Source organism: Protopterus annectens, chromosome 5.part1, assembly GCF_019279795.1.
Source record: "Protopterus annectens isolate FY-2018-M chromosome 5.part1, PAN1.0, whole genome shotgun sequence".
NCBI classification, from domain to species: Eukaryota; Metazoa; Chordata; order Ceratodontiformes; family Protopteridae; genus Protopterus; species Protopterus annectens.
In genome coordinates, this window is record NC_056736.1 from 732,258,010 (window position 1) to 732,284,289 (window position 26,280).

The 26,280-nt window shown below is 42.3% G+C and overlaps 1 protein-coding gene across 4 annotated transcripts in view; it reads left to right on the forward strand.

Annotated features, from left to right (window-relative positions):
• The window catches only part of SPART (spartin), a 579,157-nt gene that overhangs the window by 354,967 nt on the left and 197,910 nt on the right, over window positions 1–26,280 (forward strand). For all 4 annotated transcript variants that reach the window (XM_044073369.1, XM_044073365.1, XM_044073366.1 and 1 more), the window contains exon 5: window positions 4,340–4,534. In XM_044073369.1, coding sequence (XP_043929304.1) covers window positions 4,340–4,534 — 195 coding nt within the window. The remainder of the gene's footprint in view (window positions 1–4,339; window positions 4,535–26,280) is intronic.

Sequence of the window (26,280 nt, forward strand, 5' to 3'; positions counted from 1 at the left end):
GAGACCCATCCTAGAATTACGCTTTCTAAACACCTTTATAAAAGTTCTGAAATTCAAAATGCTCACCTTACAGTTGTGCTTAGTGTTGCTTCCAGACCACTGTTTCATAGCGATTTTAGAGTTCAGGGTTCCTTATTCTATTCCTATTGCTTCCAATTTCAGGACATTTTGAAATGTTTTGTGTCTGGCTTATATTATCAGTTTTCTGCATTACACTTTGGGCTATCCACAACACCTAAAGTGTTTACAAAATGCCTGGCTCCAGTGGTTGCATATTGCAGAACCATAGGCATCCACATTTTTCCTAATTTAAAGGTCTTGTTGATTTGTGCAGATTCTGAATCCAGGTGCTTGGAGTCCTTACATAAAGCTGCATCCCTCCTTTCACACCTTGGCTTCAAATTGAACTTTCAGAAGTGCTTCCTCACACCCTGTCAATGAATTGATTTCTGGGGTATTAGATAGACACAGTAAAAAGGGTGGCCTTCCTGCCAGAAGAAAAAATTCTGACTAATCAAGGCATTTTCTTGCATTTCTCTCCTAGACGTGGCCTCAGCAAGAGACCACCTCAGAATTCTAGGCCTTTTGGCATCAGTTATTCTTATGACACCACTAACCAGACTGTACACACACAAAAAATATTCAGTGGTCCTTGAAGAATTGTTGGACCCAGCACCTTCATCCCTTGGATTTCCAGGTACCGGTACTGGGATTTGTGAACCAGGAACTGCATTGGTGGAGGAATCAACTGTGTCCAGGACTCCTTTTCTGTTTTCAGATCCCAGTCCAGTCTCTCCAGACAGACTGTTTAGATTTTGTATGAGTAACAGTGTCCATGGGAGTTCAAGTGCAAGGCTTGTGGGGTCCTCAGAACATGTCAAAGCACATAAATGTAAAGATGCTGGCACTGATTCATGTCTTAAAAGTCCTTCACTACTTATGGACTCCAGTTCCTTTTCTAGTGGTCGCAGACAGTACTGTAATGTGGTACCTGAACAAGCAAGGGGGGGTACAAGGTCATACATTCTGTCAGTTGACAGTTATGACCTTGGAGCTGGCTGTACAGCATTCTCTGAATCTTCATGCCTCAAACATTCCATCAGAATAAAACTCAGTAGCAGGCAGACTAAGCAGATCCTGTACAGACCTTCATGAGTGGAAACTCCATGTAGAGATCTTCCAGGACTTGATCCTGATGTGAGGAACACCTCAAATAGACGTGCTTGCCTCCTTTCAAAACAGACAACTACAAAATTCTGTTCAAGACATCCTTGTAGCCTTGCTTAGAAGACAGACACTCTGTCGTTCCCATGGTCTGGAATATTCCTGTAGGCATTTCCACTCTCTCCAATGATTCCTAAGGTATTTCTAAAGATTCCGAATGAATTACCGAAAATCATTGTGGTAATTCCCCTTTGGCCCAAGCGAAGTTGATTCCTTTTAATGGAATTGGCAAAGGGCAATTAGTAGGCTGACAGGTTTATAGGTGTATACTCTGCTAATGACCACTGGTGCCTTTGTAAGCCGAGCCATGCAACCCAAATGCCCCTCTTCAGTTATTGTGCCTTACAGGTTATTTTAAGGGTTATATGTTACTTAGGCCATGATTTAATGGCTGCCTCTGTCCATCAGAGACATAAGTGTCAGAGTAGGGGTGAATTTCTGATTTCCCATCCATTAGTCCAGTTTGCTGTTTAATAGGGTTAGAGAAGGGCTTAGCTTCACATGGATGGGAAGCCTATTCTAGAGAACTGGGGATTTTCTAAGATACATACCTGCTTCTCCAACATGTCCTGTTTAAGTCGCAAGCAGTGTCTTGGTCCTTAGATCTAGTAGCTCTGGTGCTGTTAATTTTGTGGATATGCAAAAGATCTATCAGAGTGGGATGCAAGGATGCCTTTTATGCCAGACATAAATTATCTCTTAGGAGTATGTAGGAAACAAATATAAAGAGAGGCTTTTGAGGCAGTTTGCATAGGATATTGTGTTTGCAGCTTGTATTCTTTTTATGCGGAACCTCTGTGACCATTCTAGTTGCATGTGCCTGGTCAGGTGCATACCAAAGGGGGCATTATACTCAGTGATAGGGCTGATGATGGCTGAGTGTACAGTGTTATGATGACTTCCCTGGACCTTGATGCCATGTCTTTACTTATAAGCTGACTGACAGTACGTTAGACACAAGTTCGTTGAAAGCCAGGTTATTGACTTTGCGAATCCCCAAATCCCTGACTACTGTGTCTACTTTTAGGGGTGTTTTATCAATAAGGTGGTTTCTCTAGGTAGCCACCCTTCCAAAAGGTACTGTTATGCCTTTCCTGAAATTGTGTTTTAAGCTGTGGCTTTGGCACTAGTCAGTTGTCTGTGTTGGATATTCCTCACAGACTGGATCTGCTCATATAGCATCAGGGGTGAGTAGTAAACCACAACTTAGAGCAATTGCAACTGACAGACTAGGTGATTGTGTTGATACTTTTTTAGGACCTTGTTCCATAAAGATCTGCAGCAAGCATTTAAGGAGGCAAGCAAACCTGCAAGTAGAAAATCTTACATTTACATGTGGAAGAGATTTTGTAGGTGTTGCCTAGTCAATAACAAAGGTCCCAAAAGGGTTTCAGCCGCTCTGGTTTTGTAATCATTATCTGTGCTACGTAGAGATGGTTTGTTATATCCTTTTATCAGATTGCTTCTTGTAGCCATCAGAGTTTGTCTGCCAGTGGATTTCCCTCTTTCATCTGTCTTTGTTGTTAGTTTAAGTTTATGACGGGAGTTGCACATGAAATACCCTTGAAAGCAAATCTTCTCTTTGGGATGTCAACTTTTTTCTTGAACTGACCTTACTTCCTTTTGAACCTGCCTCTCAGGCTGATTTATGGTTCATTACTTGAAAGATTGTGTACTCCTTGCTCTGATACCTGCAAGGCAAGTCTGTGACCTGCAAGTTCTCATGGTGCACCAACTCTGTCTGATTTTTCAGAAAGACAGGGGTGTGTTACAGACAGCAATCCATCATTCATGACTAAAGTTGTTTCTGAATTTACCTTGAACCAAGCCATCAATCTCCCAGTATTCTATCCTGATCCAAAAACAAGGGAGAAAAAGATTTTATATACCTTGGATGCACACAGGCAACTCTGGTACTACCTTAACTGGAAAAAAAGCTATTTAGAAATGTGGAACAGCTGTTTGCTTCCTCTATGGGTGCTAAGAAAGGTCAGCCTGTTTCTAAGCAAACTATTGCATGTTGGTTGTCCTCTGCTATTGTTTTCTGTTACTCACACCATGGTAAATCTCTTCCAGGCAAGGTTAAGGCTCACTCATCTAGGCCCTTTACCCACTTTGATGGCATATTAGAAAAGGGTGGACTCTATAGAGTCATTCTAGAGGCAACAACCTGGTCCTCAATTCATACCTTCAGAAAGCACTACAAACTGGATTTCTTTTCAAGGTCCATAGCGGGCTTTGTTAGGGCCATTCTCCAGGGGTTCCAGGAACCTTATCCGTTAACCTCCCAGGTAATGTCACCGAGTCAGTGGGAATGATGAACATAGTACAGTTGCATATGTCCTGGTTACCTGTAACAGTAGATGTTGGAACTCCTCACTGCCTCAGTGGCAGCACCCACCTGTCCACCATCTCCCAGATTGTGCATAGTTGAGGTGGGTTTTAAGCTCTTTGATTCCACTTGTTGGATTTGTTTATTAGATGGTATGTGGCTGTGACATTACTCTTGCTAGATGATTCTGGCTTCGGGCACTTTCCTGTCCTTTCTGGAAGAGAACATGACTGAGCACTGACTGCTAAAGGTTTCCCTGTTGTGATATCCCCAGCCTATCAATTGTTACAGGAAGATAGAGGAAGGAACATCTGGGCTTTTGAAAGCTGGCCAGTACTGGGTTACCTTAGCAGATAACCCAAAATGCCACTGAGTCAGTGAGGAATTTGAACATCTACCGTTAGAGATAAGACTTGTGCAACACTCCTTTACTTGAATACGCAAGGACAACAAATGCTGCATATTGTTACACAGACCATTGCATTTTGGAGTACTTTAGATCTTTGAAGAAATAAACAGATTATGTACATTTTTGTACGTGCTGGAAAAATGATAATGAAGCATTTTAATGTTAAGTAGTATTACTTTAGAACAGTTGAAACAAATATGGGAATGGTCAGTAATTTTTTTTAGTAAATGTGATACAGACTACTGTGTTTCACTGTTTGTAGTCATTAACCATTTGCTGTCTGTGGAACTGCTGTGATAATCTTCATTTTTGATGTATGCAGGTGGCATTTAAGTAGGCATTCTGGTTAATTTAATTTTGTTTTTATCCCTAAGGTGCTTCTTGGCTAAGTTGGGGCCTAGTTAAAGGAGCTGAATATACTGGGAAAGCTATTCATTTGGGAGCCTCAAAACTAAGAGAACATATACATCCTGAGGACAAGCCTGTGGCAGTCAGCCCAGCAGTCGCAAAGGGGCTTCATGTGGCAAAGCAAGCAACGGGTGGAGCTGTGAAAGTTAGCCAGTTTTTAGGTAACATTGCAAAATTGTCTTATATTGTGCTTATTTTAGTACAAAATCAATTATAATCTAAAGCAGCATTTGTTTTGGTAGCATAGCATATTAGTATAATATTAACACTCCTCCAAAGAATGTGTGCTGGTCATAGTATAATATGCTAATAATCACAACCCAGTATTCACTAATGCGGGTTAGTACTCACAGCTTGCATATTTGTGCCCAAAAAGTAAAGGCCTCATGACTAATAATCTGCACTAGTGGATGGACATTGATTAATAGTGTTGTACATTGGAGTTGTTTGTTTTTTTGTAGGTGCTTCTTCCTCTGTTCATCTCACTGTGCTAAATTATTTCAGCAGAAGAAGACACTGATGAGAGGTGAATTTTGTGCCACTGTGAACCTGTTTTGTATATGGACTTTGTGCCACTGTGAACATGATTTGTAATGGACTTTGTGTTTGTGAGGTTTAAGTTTGAGGGGAAGATCTTGCAGTGGAGGTAATTATGAACTCACACCTTCAACTGAGCAGATTTTTGCCTCATGTTTGGCCTGTTTCTTATAAGATTTGCAGTCGGTAAATAATGACAGGGTTTTGAGTTTTAAACTTCATACCTTTAGAAAATGCATGCTAACACAAAATCTGTTCTTCTATCAACATTTAATTTTATAAGAGCAATATTTAAAAATTGTTCCTATTTTTGGTCCAATGCCCCTCCCCCCCCCAATATTTTTGGCTTTGTCAGGAATTCCTGTGCTAAGAGGTATGCTTAAGATCATACCTTGTTGGATTGGTGCTAAATCTGAAAACATTGTTTTCTCCTAACATGCCAGCAGTCTTGTATTAGCTGCATGGTTTACTCTGCGAAGCGTTGTGCATTCCAGATCATTCTGAGGTTATGCCTTCAAACTAATCTGTTCATCCAGTCAAATTGCAGAACTGGGTGTTCTGTTTGCCATCCACTGAGTGTTATTTCTAGTAATCTGTCTGTCTATCTGTTTATCAATTGATAACCAAGTAAGTAACTGTTCTAAGGGCCATTTTAGCCATGACCCAGGCCTTAGAACAGACAACAGGAAACAACTACAATAAGTGATGCATTCCAATATAACAAAATGTAATAGACATAAAACACATTTCCCTGTGTCTACTAGAATGAAACCTTTACAAGAAATGCAGTTAGACTACTTAATAGAATTTGAGTTGCACATTGTCCATTGGAATGTTACAAAGCATTATGCTGACAGATATATGTTCACCTTAGTCAGATAATTTGGAGATCTGAGTCACAATTTCACTCTGTTTTACAGTGACCACAAAGACATTAGCATTAATTTCAGTATGAATTATAATAAAATAATCCAGATACATTTAATGTGGTTCCCAATCAGGAAGTCTTGCTGAGAAGTAGCAGTATAGCTCACGAATAGACAACTTCCCCAGTTTAACAAAGTTGTTTACAATAAATTTATATTTATCTAATAATCATATTTACAGACAAATCAGTGGCTATGTAAGCCAAGACAGTTGTCATTATTTACAAATCTTTAACTGCTACAGATGTGGATGATATAGGATGTAAGGCTGAGAACTGAATACAGTAAATTTAAGATGGATGGATTGTCCAGTGAACCTAGAATGATACTGTAGAATTCTTAATTTTGACAGTGTTGCATATTTTAGGTTACATTTTAAAACTTGTAAATGTTTTAGGAACCCAGGTTAATCAAATAAATACATGTATTCTCTTCAGCTAATAAATACCCCCCCCACACACACACACACACACACACATACCAAAAAAGTGGTTGTTTGCTTGTTAATGCAGCCTTATATTCTGTGGTATCTTTTTCCAGCACTCGAGTGCAGTATGCTTTTTCAGTCCTAGACAGTTTATAAGGTGGTTTTAGAATTTGTAACACACCTGGATTTTGAAGTATACCTGTTTGATCCCTAAGATTCTGTTTTTTTTTTGTTTTTGTTTTTTTTTCGTGATGAGTATTCTTACTGTTTAAGTAGTAAGCTGGCCCTTGATGAGATGAGCAACCACTTTGCTTTCTTTAGAGGGGTGCAGTGGTATTCTTTAGAATTAGCTAAATGAATGACTCTTTTTTTTTAAATATCTTTATTATCACATGTTAAGATGCAATGTGAGCTCTTGTAGATTAATAAAAAAGAGAACAAAAGTTTCCACTATTTTGTCATACAGTATGCACGTTTTCCTTTTTGTTCACTCCATTACATAAATTGCTCAAATCTGCCTTCCCATAACCCTAACTATTATTCCTGAGCATTATTCTTATCACATTCTTACCACAAAATCCATTTATTTCTATGAAATTTGCTCCTTCTATATTCTACAAATCTCACAGCCAGTTCTTTTATTTTCTTTGCAGTATTCAAAATGTCATCACTGTTGGTTTATATTTTGATTTCCGTTTTCTATTAATTGCTTTTTTATGAACAAATATGTAAGTATCTTGTTGTCTGTTGCTTGTAACTGAGCAATATTATGTGGTCATAATAAAGAAATTATGGAGAGCTTGTATTCTAGTTTTAGAAACTGCATTTTAATGTCTGTAGCTTGCCTAGCTTCACCAGGAAATGTAAAAATGTGTAAGCGATTTGATTTGTAATCGAGTAAGTACTTTCCCTACCTAAGGTTGGTAAGTGATTTGTAATTATGTAAGTACTTTCCCCTACCTCAGCTTCCATATGGGGTTTCATTCATGCTCGTACTGCCACCATAAGTCTCAGTACTGTGTTAAACTCTGTTATCCGTGTAAATTGAATCTGCTAGTGTGTTTTAAGGGCACTTTCATTTTAAAGGCATTTTCTTTGTTAAAAATACTTATTTTTTAAATCTTCACATTTTAAACCATGACATAAGTAAACATGTATTAATACAAAACAAAATAATTCAGTAACATGTTCAATATTGTCATGCATTCTACATATGTGTATCTGAAGTTATCCAAGTACAATTAACACTGGGCAAGACTGCAGTTCAGGTTGTAGCTTGTTACAGATACCCCGCCATGTCCCAGGGCGCCCAATCCATGTTTCTTGATATACTGGATAATATTAAGGTACAGCCCAATGCCCTAATATTGGGAGATTTCAACTACCACCATCAACTGAGAAAACTACTCATGTACTAACTCCATTGCTCAACGTTTTCTGGAATTCATCAATTCCACCGCCCTGGATCAGCTCGTAAATACCCCCACCAGGAGCAGCAACATCCTGGACCTGGTCATTACCAATATGGGTAACAGATGCTCAATACCAGAGGTCAACTCCTCGCTGGTCAGATCCGACCACAAGCTAATCACCCTAGACATCCATATCCTGCCCCCACCCCCCCATTAAGGAAACCACCATAAAAAAGCCAACGTCATGCTTCTTAATACAGAAGTGGCAAACTTCACGACACCCATACAGACTGAAAATAGAGGCACGACTGCTGAATCATATACAAATGCACTGTATAAGCACATACATGAGTGCATGGACCATGCCATCCCCAACAGAACCAAGATGCTATCCTCCAAAAAAGGAAGCCAATCTGGTGGTCCCTTGCCAGTAACAAAGTCTACAACAGAAGGAAGAAACTGTTGCAGAAAAGAGTAAAATCCCATGATTGCAGGAACTCCCTGGTCAGCCTCAGTAAGAAGCTGAGATCCGTCATAAAATCCTGCAAAGCTAGTTATAAAAATAAAATAGCCATGGATTCTAAAGACAACCACAAAACATTCTACAGCTATGTCAAGAATATCAATGGCAACACTCAGATCTGCTCTGAGGTACAGTACAATGGCACTAGATTTACTGAACCAGCTGATATTGCCAACATCCTGGTAGACAGGTTCAGTGGAAACTTTACCCCACCCCCCTAAAAGGCCCATTTACATAACAAAAGATTGCAAAGCCCCTGTAATCATGGATGCACAAGTAAAGACTGCACTCTCCAAAGCCAACAACACAGCATCCATGGGACCAGACAACATCCCAGGCTGCGTTCTGCACAAACTACAGAATGAACTGGCACCCCGCCTAAGTACCTGTTCAACCATAGCCTCACTTCAGGCTTTGTGCCTGCGGAATGGTGCACAGCAACAGTTATCCCACTCCACAAAGGGGTTGCCACCACTGACCCCGGGAACTACCACCCCATTAGCCTCACGAGCTTGGTCTGCAAAGCCATGGAATGCATCATCCTGGAGCTTGTAAAGAAAGACATAGGTAACCTCCAAACTCTGGACCCCACTCAGTTTGGGTTTCTAAAAGATAGATCATGCCTTCTATACCTGAGTGACTTCTTTGAAGAAGTCACTAGAGCTGTAGACGAGGGTGAGGTGGTGCACACAGCGTATCTTGACCTCGCCAAGGCTTTCGACACTATCGCCCACTCTGGTATTATAGATAAACTTACTGGACTGGGTATAAATCCCTGTGTCACAAGATGGGTGGCCAACTGGCTCACTGACAGAACCCACACAGTGAAAGTAGCCGACTCCAAATCCGACTTCAGACCAGTGACAAGCAGAGTACCACAGGGTTTGGTCCTGGGTCCTTTCCTGTTCGGCATCTACTTCTCAGAAGTCCAGGCTAATACAGCTGGTCTCTGGCTGACAAAGCTCGCAGACTACAGCAAGCTAGTAGCCATAATAGATTTGCCTAAGGATGTGGACATTCTACAAAGAGGCCTCACTGAGACTGATGCGTGGTGTCAAAGTCATGGCCTTAAGCTCAATGCCAAGAAGTCCATTGTCATCCCCTTTGGGAAAAACACCATACCCATGAACTACCACATAGGCAGTAGCCTACTAAACACCAAAAGTGTGATAAGAGACCTTGGGACAAAGGTGGACAGTAGTCTCTCTTTTGATAATCACGTCGGCACAGTAGTCAGGAAATCCTACGTGGCACACCTCATCACAAAGGGGTTCTCCTCCAGAAAAAGAGAGGTCATCATTCGTCTCTACTCATCCCTCATCAGATCCATTATAGAGTACAACGCCTCATTTGGCATATACCTCACAAGACATCTACAACAACTAGAAAGGTCACAGAAATACCTCACTAAGACGATTACTGGCCTCAAACAGATGCCATACGTAAACCGTCTCAAAAAACTCCAGCTGTACTCCGTCGCATATTGCCTACTCAGAGGTGACCTCTGCCTAACATACAAAGCCATGTCTAACCCAGACTGGATGGACATGCTACACTTAAAGAAATCCCACTCTACGATCCACATGCTCCAAGGACCTAAACCTTATCACCACAATAAACAGAACATGCTGGAGGGATAGATTCCTGTCCCAGAGACGTCCCATGCTCTGGAACAGACTACCCATTCATGTCAAGCAAAGCTCCTCATTAGCCCTCTTTACGAGAAATCTTGACAATTGGATGGGAAACAGGAAATTCACCCCGGGGATCACTTCTGTGGCTCTGATCAACAGGGGCACAGGAGAATAATATTCTTGGGTGGCGAAAGCCAGGGAACCACTTTTGGCTAGGCTTATATAGGCCCTAGGGCCGATAGCCTTGTACTTACCTATGGACCTATATATGCTTTCTTTTTAACAAATTATCATTCATTCCACTATTTCAGAAATTGCTCATTTCTTACCTTCCCTTAAATCTCACTCCTCCTCCTGAACATTATTCTTGCATGTATTGTTCCCACAAATTCCATTTATTTCCTTGCAGTTTGCTTTTTCCCTTCTCTGATGATCCCATGTCTATTTCTTCCATCACATTTACAATATTCAGTACATCATTTACGGTTTGGCACCCAGTAGTGTTAAACTTAAAAAGACCTTACTGTGTCTGGCATTTCCGATCCTATATCACAGCTTAAAACATAATTTCCTTCATTAACAACAATTTTCTCCCCCAACATTTCTGACAAAGTACTCTGTAGGGAATTCTTAGTCTGCCAACTCATTACATTTACAAAAAAACACATCCTCAATTACCTATTTTCCCTTGTAGCTCCAGCATTTGCCATCTACCTAAGGAAAAATTCTCTGAAGTCTTCGACCTGAACGACAACTTACCATCACTCTATTTTAACTTACCATCACTCTATTTTAACTTACCATCACTCTATTTTAACTTACCATCACTCTATTTTTGTCCAGCCTTGTGAGAGTAGAGTCCATGTGTTTGACGATGGAATTATCAGTCACTAATATTTATTTGTAGTTGGGTTGTTTTGTGTGTGTGTGTACCGGATCTGGAGCATATTTCCTCCTAGTGACACTTTGCTATGGACATGGCATTTACGTGTTGTAGTGTTCGATTTCCAGGGAGTCCTAGTCTTATTGGATCTTGGAGGATTAGGTAACAATTTTTTTAAAGCCTCAGCACATGGAAATTTACTTGGAACTCACGTAGACTACTGTGGAAATGTATGGATCTCACAGACTTCTCCTTTGTGAGAGTGATGTTTCCATCTTAAATTTTAACAACAAGGTAAGTATAGTCCATTGTTTGTGACCAAGTGTCACACTGCCTGAGTATACCAAATGCTATGAGTCTGGCAACTGAGGGAAGAAAAACTGGGTGATGATCTGTGTTTTAGTCATAGTGTATAGATAAGAGTTTTCTTTTCCTCCTTTTCTGATTGATTTTCTCTTACTTTCTCCAAATGTCTGCTTTTGATGGCATCCAGGCAGCATGAGTACTAGCCAGTAATCAGATTTTACCCAAATTGATAGCTTTTGCTTACATTTTTTTCTAAGTTTCATTTTGCACACTAGGAGAGTTCTAATCAATGTTATTATTAATATGTAGCCTTCTTGCATAAGTAGAGTTGCATGTACATATCCGGTGCATACTTCAAAGTCTTGCCTGAAAAATAGACTTTTACCACAGTTAGTTTTTCTAGTGATCATGATATGCTGTTACGCTGAAGAAATAATCTCACAAATGAGATGGATTACGGACAAATATGCAAATATGAAGTGTTCATATCACAGCTTTCTAAGCAGTTCTTCCAGTCCATCATTTTTTGTGCCTGATTTATTCAATGCAGGGTCACAAGTAGGCAGAACCTCTCTCTGCAAGCAACAGGCATAAGGTAGAGAATAATTCCAAATGGGATGCCGGTCTTGGCTAAAAATACCTAGTTCTATTACATATGTTTGTCAAACTATCTCCATGGCATCCCAAACTGTGAAAATGCAAAAATCTAAATTTTTTCGTAACCAAGCTTTCTGTGTTTCCTGGTTAGAGAGTTGCACCATCTGCACTCCTGCTAAAATTAGCTTTGAGGTAATAAATTCTTGGGAAAAAAAACAGGACTACCTCAGCTTCCTAACAATCAGAGTATTGCTGTTCATCATGACCTAATAATGTAGTGTTCCACAGTTCTTATTTTACCTAAACATTTGGAAAATAGTGCTTTCAGAGGAAAGTGTTATATTATTTCTTATTCTCTGTATCCATTTTATTGAGTACTTTTTTATAGGTTCATAGGTTCATAGGTTCATACTAGGCTATCTGCCCTAGGGCATTTATAAGCCTAGCCAGAATGTGTTTGGCTTTCGCCACCCATTTTAAATTTATTTTGCTATGCCCTTTTTCGAGGTTAGTATACTGTGCCTCTGTCTAACAGTGACACAGAAGTGATACCCGGGGTAAACCTACGATCTCCCATCCACTCATCAAGATTCCTCTTGAAGAGAGTCAATGAGGGACTCTGCCTAACCTGGACTGGGATTTTATTCCAGAGTGAAGGGAGCCTCTGGGTTATGAATCTGTCCCTCCAGCATGTCCTATTTATTTCAGTGCTGAGGTTCAAGTCTCTCGAGCGTAGCTCGATGGGATTTGGATTTTCTGAGGTGCAGCATGTCCATTAATTCCGGGTTGGACATGGCTTTACACGTCAGGCACAGATCACCTCTGAACAGGCGGTATGCCACTGAGTAGAGCTGGAGTTTCTTTAACCGGGCAGCATATGGCATCTGTTTGAGCCCTTTGATCCTCTTGGTGAGGTACTTTTGGGGTCTTTCCAGTTGCTGCAGGTGTCTGGTAAGGTACATACCAAAAGGGGCATTGTACTCAGTTATGGGCCTGATGAGGGATGAGTAAAGAGGCACGATGACCTCCCCTGATCTAGATGTGAATCCCTTCATGATTAGGTGGGCTATATAAAATGTTTTTCTAACCACTTTGGCCACGTGGTTGTCAAATGAGAGATTGCTATCAACTTGGGTCCCCAGGTCCGTAATTACTTCTTCTGTACTTAATGGATTTCCACCTATGTGGTAATTTGTGGGCACTTTGTTTTTGCCAAAGGGGATGACTGTACACTTTTTGGCATTTAGCTTGAGGCCATGCCTCTGGCACCAGTTGTCTGTTTCTATGAGGCCCTTTTGGAGGATGCTTGTGTCAGCTGGAGAGTCGATTATGGCGCCCAGTTTGCAGTCATCTGCGAACTTGGTCAGCCACAGTCCTTCTGTGTTGGCCTGTACCTCCGAGAAATATATACCGAACAAGAGAGGTCCCAGGACTGAGCCTTGTGGGACACCACTTGTAACTGGTTTGGAGTCTGACATGGCTCCAGCAATTCTAACCATGTGGGTTCTGTCCTTGAGCCAGTTTGCAATCCATCTAGTGACATAGGGGTTTATATTTAAGCTGGTGAGCTTATCTATAATGCCCGAGTGGGGTATTGTATCAAAGGCTTTTGCGAGGTCCAGGTAGGCTGTGTGGACCACCTTCCCCTCGTCAATGGCCTTGGTGACTGTTTCAAAGAAATCAACCAGGTTTAAGAGGCAGGATCTGCCTTTAACAAAGCCGAACTGGGTAGGATCCAGTGTTTGTAGGTCCCCAATATCTTTATTTATGAGGTCCATGATGATCCTTTCCATAGCTTTGAAGACCAAGCTAGTCAGGCTTATGGGGCGATAGTTTCCAGGATCCGTTGAGGCACCACCTTTATGGAGAGGGACCACTGTTGCTGTACGCCACTCTTTGGGCACATATCCTGTAGTAAGGCTGAGATTGAACAGTAGTTTTATGTTTGGGTTTAGCTCTTCTTGGAGTTCATGTAGGACGCAGCCCGGGACACCATCTGGTCCCATTGATGCTGTGTTTTTTGCTTTGGAGAGGGCGGCTCTTACCTGAGCATCTGAGATGTCAGGGGGGCAGCACTCTGCTGGGATAGATATTTGCCCTTTTTGGGGGGGGGGGGAGAAGTTTGCGCTGAACCTGTCAGCTAGGATGTTGGCAATGTCTGTGGGTTCGGTGTATTTGTTGTCATTTTGGACTAATTCTGAGCATATCTGGGAATTACCACCCAGGTTCCTAACATAACTAAAGAAAGCCTTGTGATTATCCTTGGTGTCCTGTGCAATTTGTTACAAAATAACACAGACATGCAGTCTCATTAGTACACCTGTCAGGCTTATTGTTTATAATGTAAATACACCAGTACAATTAGTGAAGTTATAATTTTAAGTTTCCTTGTTTTTATGGTTATCTTGTGCATGTGCTTCCTGTTTAATCTACTTTATTGTACTCCATACTTCTAGGTTATTACCCCATTACCACCTTCCTTTTCTTCTGCTTGTAATTTCTCCAAGCACTCTTCCCCACTAATCTGTACTTAGAAGAGAATTCATCCAAGACCAACGCTGCCTCTTCCTCGGGTTTCTTATTGCTGTACTTAACTCATGTTCTGAAATATTCTGTCACAGTCCCTTTCTGTCATCATAATTTAGCTTTTCACGTTTCTGCTTCTACCTGCCTTACATTGACACTGCATATGATGAAAAGCACAGTTGTTCATAAACTATTCCCTTTCAGCTTATCTTCCTAACAATAGCCTTTTCCTTTCTGCCCTTCATCCTTAGCATTTTCCCTGATTTCTGTTGGTGCCCATCAGAATTCCTTTCTCTTCACTATTTCTTCTTCTGTTGTTTACTTCTTCTGATTCTTTATTACACCTTGTACCTCTTTCCTTAATTTGTCTTGCACATTGCATTGCCTTTATGTTTTCTAAAGTTGTTTGCCCAGCTTTGGATTTCAAATTTCCCCTGACTTCTTTAGTTTACTGCATAAAACACCCATTAGTTGACCCGTTGAGGCTCTCTTAATGTTCTGGAGTCTTTCCTTTGTCTGTATATTCTCCTTTAATTGTCCTTGTTTTCTCCCTAAGGTTGGATTTGTCCCTCTCATGCCACTTACATTGGGGCTTCTGCTGCTTTAATATATATTTAATGAGGGTGAGTACTAAGACATGGTTGAAAGTTTTTACCTTTCCTTAATCTCCAAATTGTCTGCCCATATGTCAGTCTCATACACATCAGAAACCAATCTTAACCGATTGTAACCTACTATATTGTCCTCCCTCCCGTTCTCATATGTGTATTGCTTCTGCTTTCCATGTTGGCTCTTTCAGATTTCAATCCAGTCTTCCTTCTCAATTGATCTTAAAAAATGCAGTCACATTTCTTTGCATTACATTTTGCATCACGCTGTGTGGTACCTCCATTGCCATGAAGCTTCTCCATATTTTTTAAATGTATTAAATTTAATTCTTATTCCTCCTCCTTGCTGTTTTTGACAAGTTTTATACTGTATTATTCACCATTTTTTCACTTTTACCTGCAGGTTTAATTTGGAATGCTAGATTTAGTTGGTTGTCTTTTGGAGCGTGGCCATTTCCTTTCTCTCAGTGCACACTGAGTATTTACTTCTAGCCACATACATTGGTAGAGTGACTGCGGTTCACAGAATGCATACCTGAGTTACTGGCAAGTCTTGTCAGATCTTTTTACTGTATCAGTGTCTCCAGATGCTTATGGATCGACTTTCATTATTTTGCATGTTATCTTGTCTTTCATGTACTCTGTGGTGTTGTCTTAACACAATTGATCAGATGTTGTCAGCCTTCATTTATTCTTTACCTTTGGGACACTGTTCCAATCCTCAGAACCAGCTCGGTCGTTACATAGCTCGTGCCAACCAAAAACCCTTGAGCTAAGACTCTACCCACAATACCCCTCTCCATATTACCTCAGATCTTGTTTGTCGCGGTCGCAAGATGAGTCAGCAGTTTACTCTTGCAGCTAAGTACAATTTTTTTGTGTTTTAATAGTTTAATCCAACCTATTTCTATATTTAGATATGTGTGTGTGTGTATGCACACACACATATATATATATATATATATATATATATATATATATATATATATATATATATACACACATATATACAATATTCTTTGTCTCTTCTACCCACTTTCTTGTGAGTAAGTGTATTTTATTTTCCCTGCCTTCCGGTATTCTGTCTGTACCATTGGAAATGTCTCTCCCTCCCTAACTCTGCCTCTTTAGGTAACGTTAACCTACCATTGTTGGTAGTTTTTTCTTTTCCTTCTGTCTGTGTTCTGTAAGTGTGCATGTGTTTGCCACCTGTTGACCCCTAGTTTTTTTTGGTGTCTGTCAATGTGACTGAGAAATCAAAAGGCACTACTGGCTTTAATCAGTGCAAAGATTGTGGACGGAAGATGCCCAACTGCAATGGGCATTCTTCCTCTGTATATTGTTTAGGCCCAGATCATCTCGATCAGGACTGTACTATCTGCCAGGCCTTGATTGAACAGAGAAATAAATTAATATTAAAAGGGGTAATTAAGTTCTCTTTGAAGGAGGCTTTATCCAAGGCTGACACACCCCCTCTAAATTTGACATTGGAACCAAGAAAAGTCACTTGGTCCCAACATCTCCTTTGGTACAGGTGGTGAAAAAACATAAGCCTTCTGCTCCCACCACTTCAGCGGAACTGAAGGCTAAGGTTCCGAGACTTTTGGAACAGACGGCATCCTCTGCACCATCTCCTATGGCACTACAGTCCTCATTGCCGGTCTCTTCAGTGTCCCGGTCGGTACAAACCTCTCCTGCTGCGCTTCCACAAACATTAGAATCTCCAATGGTGCTGAAATCAGGCATAATTTTCACACCCAGGAAAAAGTATTCATCCTCTATTGACCCCTTCATAGGGCAGCTTCCCAGACCTTTCCTTGAAAGACCAGAGTCCCCTTCAGGCTTATCTGTCCATTCTCCCAAGAGTCTTATCTAAGTTGATGTCATGAGGGTGGTGGATCAGCTTCTACTGGCCAAGGGGTCTTTCTGTCTCCTTCTAGACCCCTCTGGAGTTGGGATGTTTTCTCCCAGGACTCCACCAGATCTGCCTCTGATAACCTCCTTGGAGGGCTTAGTGCTTCCCACTCCAATCCCTCCGGTTCCAGCTGCTCTGGTGCCAACAGCCTTCCCCCCTTTGGTTCCAGGATCTGTCCTGACCTTTTCAGTTCCTTTGGGACTGACGGACTCTTGGGGCCGTGGCTCTGCTGTCGGGTCTGAAAGTTTTGTATCTGCTGCAGTTTTTTATTCAGAGTCCTTCACTCTCAGAACCTCAGCAGACATGGGCTCTTCCTTGGCTCCTGCTTGGGAGGTGGGTCTCTCAGAGGGGGGGGGTGTGACCTCGATTCTGAGGTTGTCCTCCTCGGTTCTGGGCTCCCATCCCTCTTCAGTGTGGCCTGCCTTCCAGGTAATGGAGAGGGCATTGGCCTCTGCAGATTCACAGCTGGCCTCTTCTCTGTCGGAGATGGGAGTTTTTTCCCAAGACTCCTTTCCCAGAGCTATCAGCGACCTCCACATCCGGACAGCAGGCACCTAGGCTGCAAGATCCCCCTGCACAGGACCCCTCTTCTTCAGAGTCTTCCTCAAAGATTCCCACTGAGGAGACACCCCCAGAAAAAGATGTGTAAGAGGGAACAATTAGATTCCCCAGAGGAATCCGTCACAGAAGACATGGACTTCGATGATGGGGAGGGTTCCACCTGGTCACGCCTGGAAGACATCTCCTTCGGAGACATTCTAGTGGTTCTGAAACAGAGGGGTAACTGGAAACCCAAAGACCCTAACTCTAAGGAGTCGGTGTACTTGCAAGCCTTTGGTGCTCACCCATCTACTTCTTGGGTGACTCCTCCTGCTGGCGATCTTATTAAATTGATTGCACAGCAGGCTTGGAAGGCTCCTGATTCCATGCAGCCAATTCCCCAGAGACCTGACAAAATATCTGCTCCAGAGGACCACCAGCATTGGGCAAAGGGGTTAGCAGTAGATGCTGTGGTGGTGGTGGTGGCCACCAAAAAGAAACTAGCTGAAGAGAGTTCCTCTGTTCATTCCTCTAACCAAGAGTCCAGGGTGATGGACAGATTTGGAAAGGGGGTGTACGCTTCATTGACTTTTGTGTTAAGGTCTTTGAATTTTATGGCACATTTCACTAGGCTCCAGAGGGATCTGATCAAGGAGTTATCAGATACCCTAGCAGGAGTGGTCTGAGGAGGTCCAGGATAAAGTGGCCTCCCAGCTAGCCACCCTGGAGTTTATTTTTAACTTGTCTATGAGGCTCATTGTGCATGCAGCTGAAGGGGGGGACCAGATGCGCTTGTGTGAGTTTGCAGAGCCATTCAAATCTTCTTCATCAATGCTCGCTTTGATGGATCTTTTTTTATTCTGCCCCAAACTCAAAGAAACTATAGCCAGGTGTGAGAAGGATAGAAAGACCCTATCTGCAGTGGACATATTTTTCTGCTCCCCAATGGTCCTACTGTAGGTATCAGAGGAGCAGGAAAATGTGGTTCAGAAAATCCCAAGGGTCTTTTTAGGACACATGGTGGAGGCTTCCCTCGGGGCAGAGAGGGGGAGCTCTAATGGAAGACACCGACCCCGAGGCAGAGGTGGCCCGCAAAATCAGGGTTCTAGAGATTCTTTCTCTGGAAAATCCTATCAGCGCTCCTGAAAGGGGGCCCAATTGCTTACCTCTGGAAGCAGTCTGGGGGAAGATTTTCACTGCACTCGAGTCTGGCGACAAATAACTTCAGATGCTGCGGTGCAGAGGATCATTGACAGAGGTTACCATATTCCCTTCACTCTTTTTCCGAGATCAAAATGAAGGCTCCCCAATGTTCCACCCAGTCAGAGGAACCAAGCAGCTTTATAGATTCAAAAGCTGCTAGAAAAAAAGTCATCCAAGAAGTCCCACCAGACCAGATAGGATCCAGATTTTACTGGAGGTTCTTTTTGGTGAACAAAAAAGACAGGGGACTTGAGACCAATATTAGATCTCAGCCTTCTGAACAAGTTTGTTCAACAAGCAAAATTCCGGATGGTCACAGTTTAGTCTGTATTTCCCTTTCTAGAGGAAAACGATTGGATGTGCTCTATAGACATTAAGGACGTGTATTACCGCATAACAATGGACAAAAGCTCCAGAAGGTTCCTCCGCTTTCAGCTAGGAGCCAGTCATTTTCAGTTCAAGGTGCTGCCCTTTGGCCTTACCACAGCTCTCAGGGTGTTCACCAAATGTTTGGCAGCAGTAACAGCTCATTTGAGACTGCACGAATTCTGGGTGTTTCCTTATCTAGATGACTGGTTTATCACCACTCACACCAGGCATCTACTGCTTCAAGCAACAGATTTCATCCTATACCTGTCTGCCCTTCTGGACATGACCATGAATCACTCAAAATCTCAGCCAAGTGCCACTCAGGATCTGGAGTTAATAGGCGCTCGTCTGAATACCATCTCTTGTGTAGCGTCCCTTCCTCTTCACAGGCTGCAGAATATAAAATCCTAAGTACATGCCATTCTTTCCATCAACAAGGCTCCTGCACTTCTAGTCCTCCAAGCTTTAGGGTCCATGGCAGCGACCACTAACATAGTTCCACTGGCAAGATTTCACATTTTATTTTTTTTTTTATTTTACATTTGTTTACCAGGTAATGTCCGACTGGGCTGGGAGCCCGTTTTCAGTGGAGACCCAGGGAGAAAAGCTCCACAACATATACAATACAATTTAGGCAGTAGACTAAAAACAATATGAATCGATTCATATTAGTCAATTTCAACAGCACAGCATTTATAATATTTGACATTAGAGTGCATACAGTATATATGTACATAGTGTAAAAACTAGCTAATTGTTTACATGTGGAATTCAGATGAAATTAAAAAAAAAATACAGATTGAGTAAGAAATTGAAAAGCTAGAGTTTGTAAAGAGAATAAATTAGTGAGAAACATGTGGCTGCTACAATGGCTTAATGGCTTCTAGCATCCTAGTGGTCCATCCTAACCCATCTAATGATGTACCCAATTCTTATCACCAGTCACTGCAAGATGGACTTATCCTGGTGGATGGAATCCAAGAAAATTATTTTAGGCTGTCCCTTTGTCCCTCCTCAACCCAAGAACATAGTGACCATAGATGCCTCCCAGAGTGTGTGTGTGGGGGGGCATTATCTGGGAAGAACAGTCCAAGGCACTTGGTCCCCAATAGAGGCCACTTGCATATCAGTGTTCTGGAATTGAGGGCAGTGCTCTTAGCATTGCAAGCCTTTCAATCTGTCCTACCTCTAGGAATGATTGCAATTCAATCAGACAACATGTTGGTGGTCTGGTACATCAACAAGCAGGGCGGAACAAAATCTTACCTCCTGTGTCAAGAGCTCTGAGTGTGGCAATGGGCGATATACTCCAACCACTTTCTAATAGCAGTGCACATCTCGTGGAGCTCAAACATAATGGATAGACTGAGCAGATGCATTCTCTTGCCTCACGAGTGGCCTCTCAATCCCAGAGGGCAAAGGAGATTTTCCATTGCTGTGACCTCTTTGCATCACCCCAAAACAAGTGCAGCAGCTATTTTGCTCTAATTCCCCCTAAGGAGGAGTCCCCAAAAGATGCTGTCCTTCACGATTGGCCCTTGGGTTTACTCTAGGCCTTTCCTCCCTTCTCTCTGATTCCTGTCTTCTTAAAGAAAGCCAGCAGGTTGAGAAGTTAAGTGATCCTCATTGCACCCTTCTGGCCTCGACAAGTATGCTTTCCCTTTCTATGGCCTCATTTAATTCACCGTCTATGAATTCTGGACCCAGTTCTGGATCTTTTGTCTCACCACAGGGGCTGGTGCACCCCAACCTTCAGAACCTCGGGCTTGCAGCTTGGTTCCTCCAAGTCCATTAGTTGTCAGGCAGAAGAATTTATCTTCCCCAGTCCAAATTATTCTACTGGCTTCCCATAGACTTTCCACCAGGAAACTCTACCTAAGCAGGTAGAAAAGATTAATTTTCTGTTTGGGCGTATGATAATGGTCTTAACCCCTTTTTTTGCACTGGTTGAAAACATTTTGGAGTTTTTAGCTATGCTTTTCAGTCAGGGAGCTTCTGCTTCCATGATTAAGGTCCAACTATGTGCTATTTTTAATTTCCACAATGGCTTTGAAGACCATTCACTAATTTCTCATAGATTATGTAAAGTGTTCATGAACATGGACCAAAGCACCAAAGGCGGTGGTGGTGTCTCCATGTTCATAAAGGATATGCACACGTCCAGACTAGTAGCCCAGCATAACGCATCTGAGATACTTCATATACAACTAACATTGGGTAAGACGGTGATTCAGCTCATAGCCTGCTATAGGACCCCAACCATGTTCCAAGACTCGCTCCACGTTCCTAAGCACCATGGAAACGATTATGGTCCAACCCAACACTCTCATACTAGGTGACTTCAACTACCCATCCATCAACTGGGAAAACTACTCATGTACTAATACACTGGCCCAGCGCTTCCTGGAATTCATCAATTCCAATGCCCTGGACCAGCTCATTCTTACCCTCACTAGTGGAAGCAACATCCTTGACCTGGTTATTACAAACATGGGCAACTGTTGCTCTACACCAGTAGTCATTTCCTCCCTGGTTAGATCCGACCACAAACTAATTACCATGGAAATCCACATCTCACCCCCCCCCCCCCCGCAAAGGTAATTAGCATGCAAAACTTCTCCAAGCTGACTTTGGGCTCCTAAAAACAAAGGTGGTTAACTTCACGTCACCCATATCAATGGAAAATACATGCATGACTGCTGAATCATACACCAATGCACTGTACAAACACGTACATAAATGCATGGAACTAGCCGTACCCAACAGAATCAAGTTGCTCGCCTCCAAAAAACGGAAGCCAAACTGGTGGTTCCCCTGCCATTAATAAACTCTACAACAGAAGGAAGAAACTGTTGCAGAAAAAGGTGAAGTCCCAAGACTGGAAAAACTTCCTTATTAGCCTCAACAAAACGCACATTTCATTACCAACGGTTTTGCTTCCTGGAAGAAGGAGGTCATCATCTCTCTCTACTCTTCCCTCATTAGGTCTGTCATCGAGAATAATGCCCCATTTGGCATGTACCTCCATTAGACACATGTAACAGCTGGAAAGGCCACAAAAGTACCTCACAAAGAGGATCCTAGGCCTTAAACACTTGTCCTATATGGACATACTCAAAAAACTCCCAACTGTTCTCTGTCTCATATCGCCTACTTAGAGGCGATCTCTGCTTGACTTACAAAGCCATGTCTGACCCAGCTCTGTTAGAAATGCTACATCATCAGAGATACTTCAGGTGCAGCTAACATTGAGTAAGACAGCGATTCAGGTCGTAGCCTGTTATAAGGTCCCCAACCATGTCCTAAGACACTCACTCACTCCATGTTCCTAAGCACCCTGGAGAATATTAGGGTCCAACCTAACACTCTCATACTGGGCGACTTCAACTACTCCTCCATTAACTGGGAAAACTAGTCATGTACCAATACACTTGCCCAACGTTTCCTGGAATTCATTAATTCCATTGCCCTGGACCAGCTCATTCTTACCCCCACTAGAGGTAGCAACATCCTTGACCTGGTCATTACTAACATGGGCGACCATTGCTCTACACCAATAGTCAACTCCTGCCTGGTTAGATCCGACAACAAATTAATCACCTTGGAAATCCACATCCCACCCCCCCACCCCCCCGCAAAGATAACCACCATGAAAAACTTCTCCAAAGCTAACTTTGGGCTCCTAAGAACAGAAGTGGCTAACTTCATGGCATCCATGCAAATGGAGAATAGTTGCATGACCGCCAAATCATACACCAATGCAGTGTACAAACATGTACACAAATGTATGGATGTCACCATACCCAATAGAACCAAGATTCTTTCCTCCAAAAAAAGGAAGCCAATCTGGTGGTCTCCTGCCATAAACAAACTCTACAATAGAAGGAGGAAACTGATGCGGAATAAGGTCAAGTCCCAAGACTGGAAAAACTCCCTTATCAGCCTCAACAAAAAGTTGAGATCCCTCATCAAATCCTCTAAAGCTAGCTATGAAAACAGAATTGCAGCAGATAATAAAGACAACCAAAAGGCCTTCTATAATTATGTAAAGAACCTCCACGGCAATACCCAGATTTGCTCTGAGCTACTGCACAAAGGCACCTCCTATACTGAGCCAACAGATATTGCCAGTATACTGGCCGACAGATTCAATGCCAACTTTACCCCTCCCCCCCAAAGGACCGATCACAATACCAGTAGATGCCAGGCACCCAGTATTACTGCTGCACAGGTTAAAACAGCACTGTCCAAGGCCAAGAATACAGATTCTATGGCACCTGACAATATCCCTGGCTGTGTTCTACATGAATTACAGAGTGAGCTGACACCTCACCTGTGTGCTCTGTTCAGTCACAGCGTCACCTCAGGCTTTGTCCCTACTGAATGGTGCACTGCTATAGTCATCCCTCTCCACAAAGGAGGAGTAACTACAGACCCTAGGAACTATCGCCTCATTAGCCTGACATGTCTGATATGCAAAGCTATGGAACACATCATCATGGACCTAATAAACAAGGATATAGGGAATCTCCAAACTCTGGATCCCACACAGTTTGGTTTTGTGAAGGGTAGATCATGCCTACTCAACTTGATCGACTTCTTTGAGTCAGTCACCAGAGCTGTGGATGAAGGCAAAGTGGTTCATACAGCCAACCTTGATCTGGCCAAGGCCTTTGATACCATTCCCCACTCAGGAATCATAGAAAAACTCACTAAGCTAGGCATCAACCCCTGTATCACTAGGTGGGTTGCAAACTGGCTCACACACAGAATCCACAATGTGAAAGCAGCTAACTCCAAGTCAGACTGCCGACGAGTCACGAGTGGAGTCCCACAGGGATCGGTCCTGGCTCCTCTCCTGTTTGGTATCTACTTCTCAGAAGTCCAGGGCAATACGAAGGGACTCTGGCTGACAAAGTTCACAGACTATTGCAAGTTGGGAGCCATTATTAACTCCCCGAGTGATGACATCCTACAGAAAGGCCTCACTGAGACCGACTGGTGTCAGAACCATGGCCTTAAGTTCAGTGCCAAAAAATGTGTTGTCATCCCCTTTGGGGAAACCCAGTTCCCATGAACTACCACATCAATGGTAGTCCACTGAACACAGAAGACGTTATAAGAGATCTGGGAACACAGGTTGACAGCAACCTCTCTTTTGACCACCACACTGCCACTGTGGTCAGCAAGTCCTATGTGGCACATCTCATTACTAAGGGTTTTGCATCCAGGAAGAAAGAGGTCATTGTCTCCCTGTACTCTTCCCTCATTAGGCCAGTCATCGAGTACACTGCCCCATTTGGCACGTACCTCACTAGACACATGCAACAACTGGAGAGGCCACAAAAGTACCTCACAAAGAGGATCCTAGGCTTTAAAACACTTGTCCTTATATGGACAGACTCAAAAAAACTCTAACTATTCTGTCTCTCATATCGTCTACTTAGAGGCGATCTCTGCTTGGCTTAGAAAGCCATGTCTGACCCAGCTCTGTTATAAATGCTACATCTAAAGAAAGCCCAGTCCCTCTGCACCATACACTCCAGAGACCTCAACCTCATTACCACAATCAACAGAACGTGCTGGAGGGACAGGTTCATAGCCCAGAGACTGCCCATGCTATGGAATAGACTTCCCATACATGTCAAACAGAGCACCTCACTGGCCCTTCTCAAGAGAAATCTTGATGAGTGGATGGGAAATAGAAAATTCACCCTGGGGATCACTCCAGTGGCTGTACTCGACAGAGGCACTGGAAACTAAAGTCGGGTGGCACGATACCAGGGTAATCCTATGGGCTAGGCTTGTAAAGACTCCAGGGCCATTAGCCTAGTACACACCTATGAACCAACCAATCTTTTCTCCCTGAGTTGGTCACAAAATCTAATATTAATCAAACTATTGAGTTATCTATTTTTTTCCCAAATTTTCTAACACAGGTGAATATTACTTACATTTGCTGGACATTCACAGACAATTACATTTTTACCTCAGCAGGACTAAAGAAACTAGAAAATCGGACCAGTTATTTGTATCTTTCTCCAGTTCATCTCTGGGGAAATCTGTTTCAAAGGTTACCTTGTCAAAATGGCTGTATTACTTTCATATACAAGAAAAAGAATCTCAAATTATCAGCGCCAGTGAGAGCACACTACACTAGATCAATAACCACATCTGCTGTTTTCCATTCCAAGGCTTCCATGGATGAAATATGCAAAGCAGCAACCTAGGCTACTCTGCATACCTTTATCACTCTTTACATATTGGATCTGGTCTCCTGGGGAAGAGCATCCTTTGGCTCTATGGTTCTCAGGAATATCCTTCCATAAGGCCACCCAGGATCTAAAGTAGCTGGGGACTCTGTCCCAAAGGTAAAGGATACATAAAGATTGATAACATCAGATAAAGAAGTTATGTATTCACCATAATTTGTCGACCTTCATTTATCCTTTGCACCCCACCCTTCTTCCCCCTCCTATAGACTTTCTGGAGGATCAAACGCTTGTCCTGGTAACTTTATCAGGTTTGACCTTGGATATGGCTTCTTTAATTCCGTTTGCAAATTCCTTTCTTTCTGAGTAGCTGCAAAGTCAAGCTGAGATAATATGGAGAGGGATATTGTGGGTAGAGTCTTTGCTTGAGAGTTTTTGGCTGGTGCGAGGGATGTAACAACTGAGCTGGTTCCGAGGATCTGAACCATGTCCCAAAGGTAAAGTATAAATGAAGATTGACAACACAGGTAGAACATTATGGTGAGTACATAATTTTTTTTTATAATGTTCCATATAGTGTATATAAAAGTGTAGTTGGGAACAGTGTTATCTCAGATAGTCATGCTGTGTTTTCAGTGTAAAACCACAGCTAGAACATCAATGTTACTTGGAATACTGCAGCAGAAGATTTTTGCAACTAAAGCTTTAAAGAATCAATAGATAAATGTTTTGGATTAAGAATTTACACATATGATTCTTATGCACATTAGAACCAAGTTATTCTTTTTCTAGAAATCATGCTGCTGCAGAAAATCGTGGGCTGCATTTAAAATAAATGCCTTATGTGTCCACCATGTCTTCTGTACCTCTTGAAAGAAGTATAAGCTTTGGACCCATTTATGTCCATGAACTTCATTTCTGTGGCTCATGTAAGACTGTAGTGCCTTCTTGGTGGCAAATATGTTGGTGAGAGGGGGAAGTGAATTTCAGCCGGTATCTAGTATGGACTCTTCATTTTTCGGAAGAAGCAAAGCATAATTAATTTCTTATCTGGACCCCTGCCCTAGGACTGTTGTGGGTTTTACTTTAACTGGGTAATTAACTTACCAGCCTATTTATTTTTCATCTTTCCTTCTGAGATTCATCAAATATTCAGCATGACCCATAACAGCAAATCAAAACCAGAGCACAGCTAAGGAAGCGGAAGCTGTAGTGTGTGGATCATGGTGCATATCTACAGGCGGTGAGAATATATAAGGTACGCAGCGTAAGATTAACATGGAGGATGT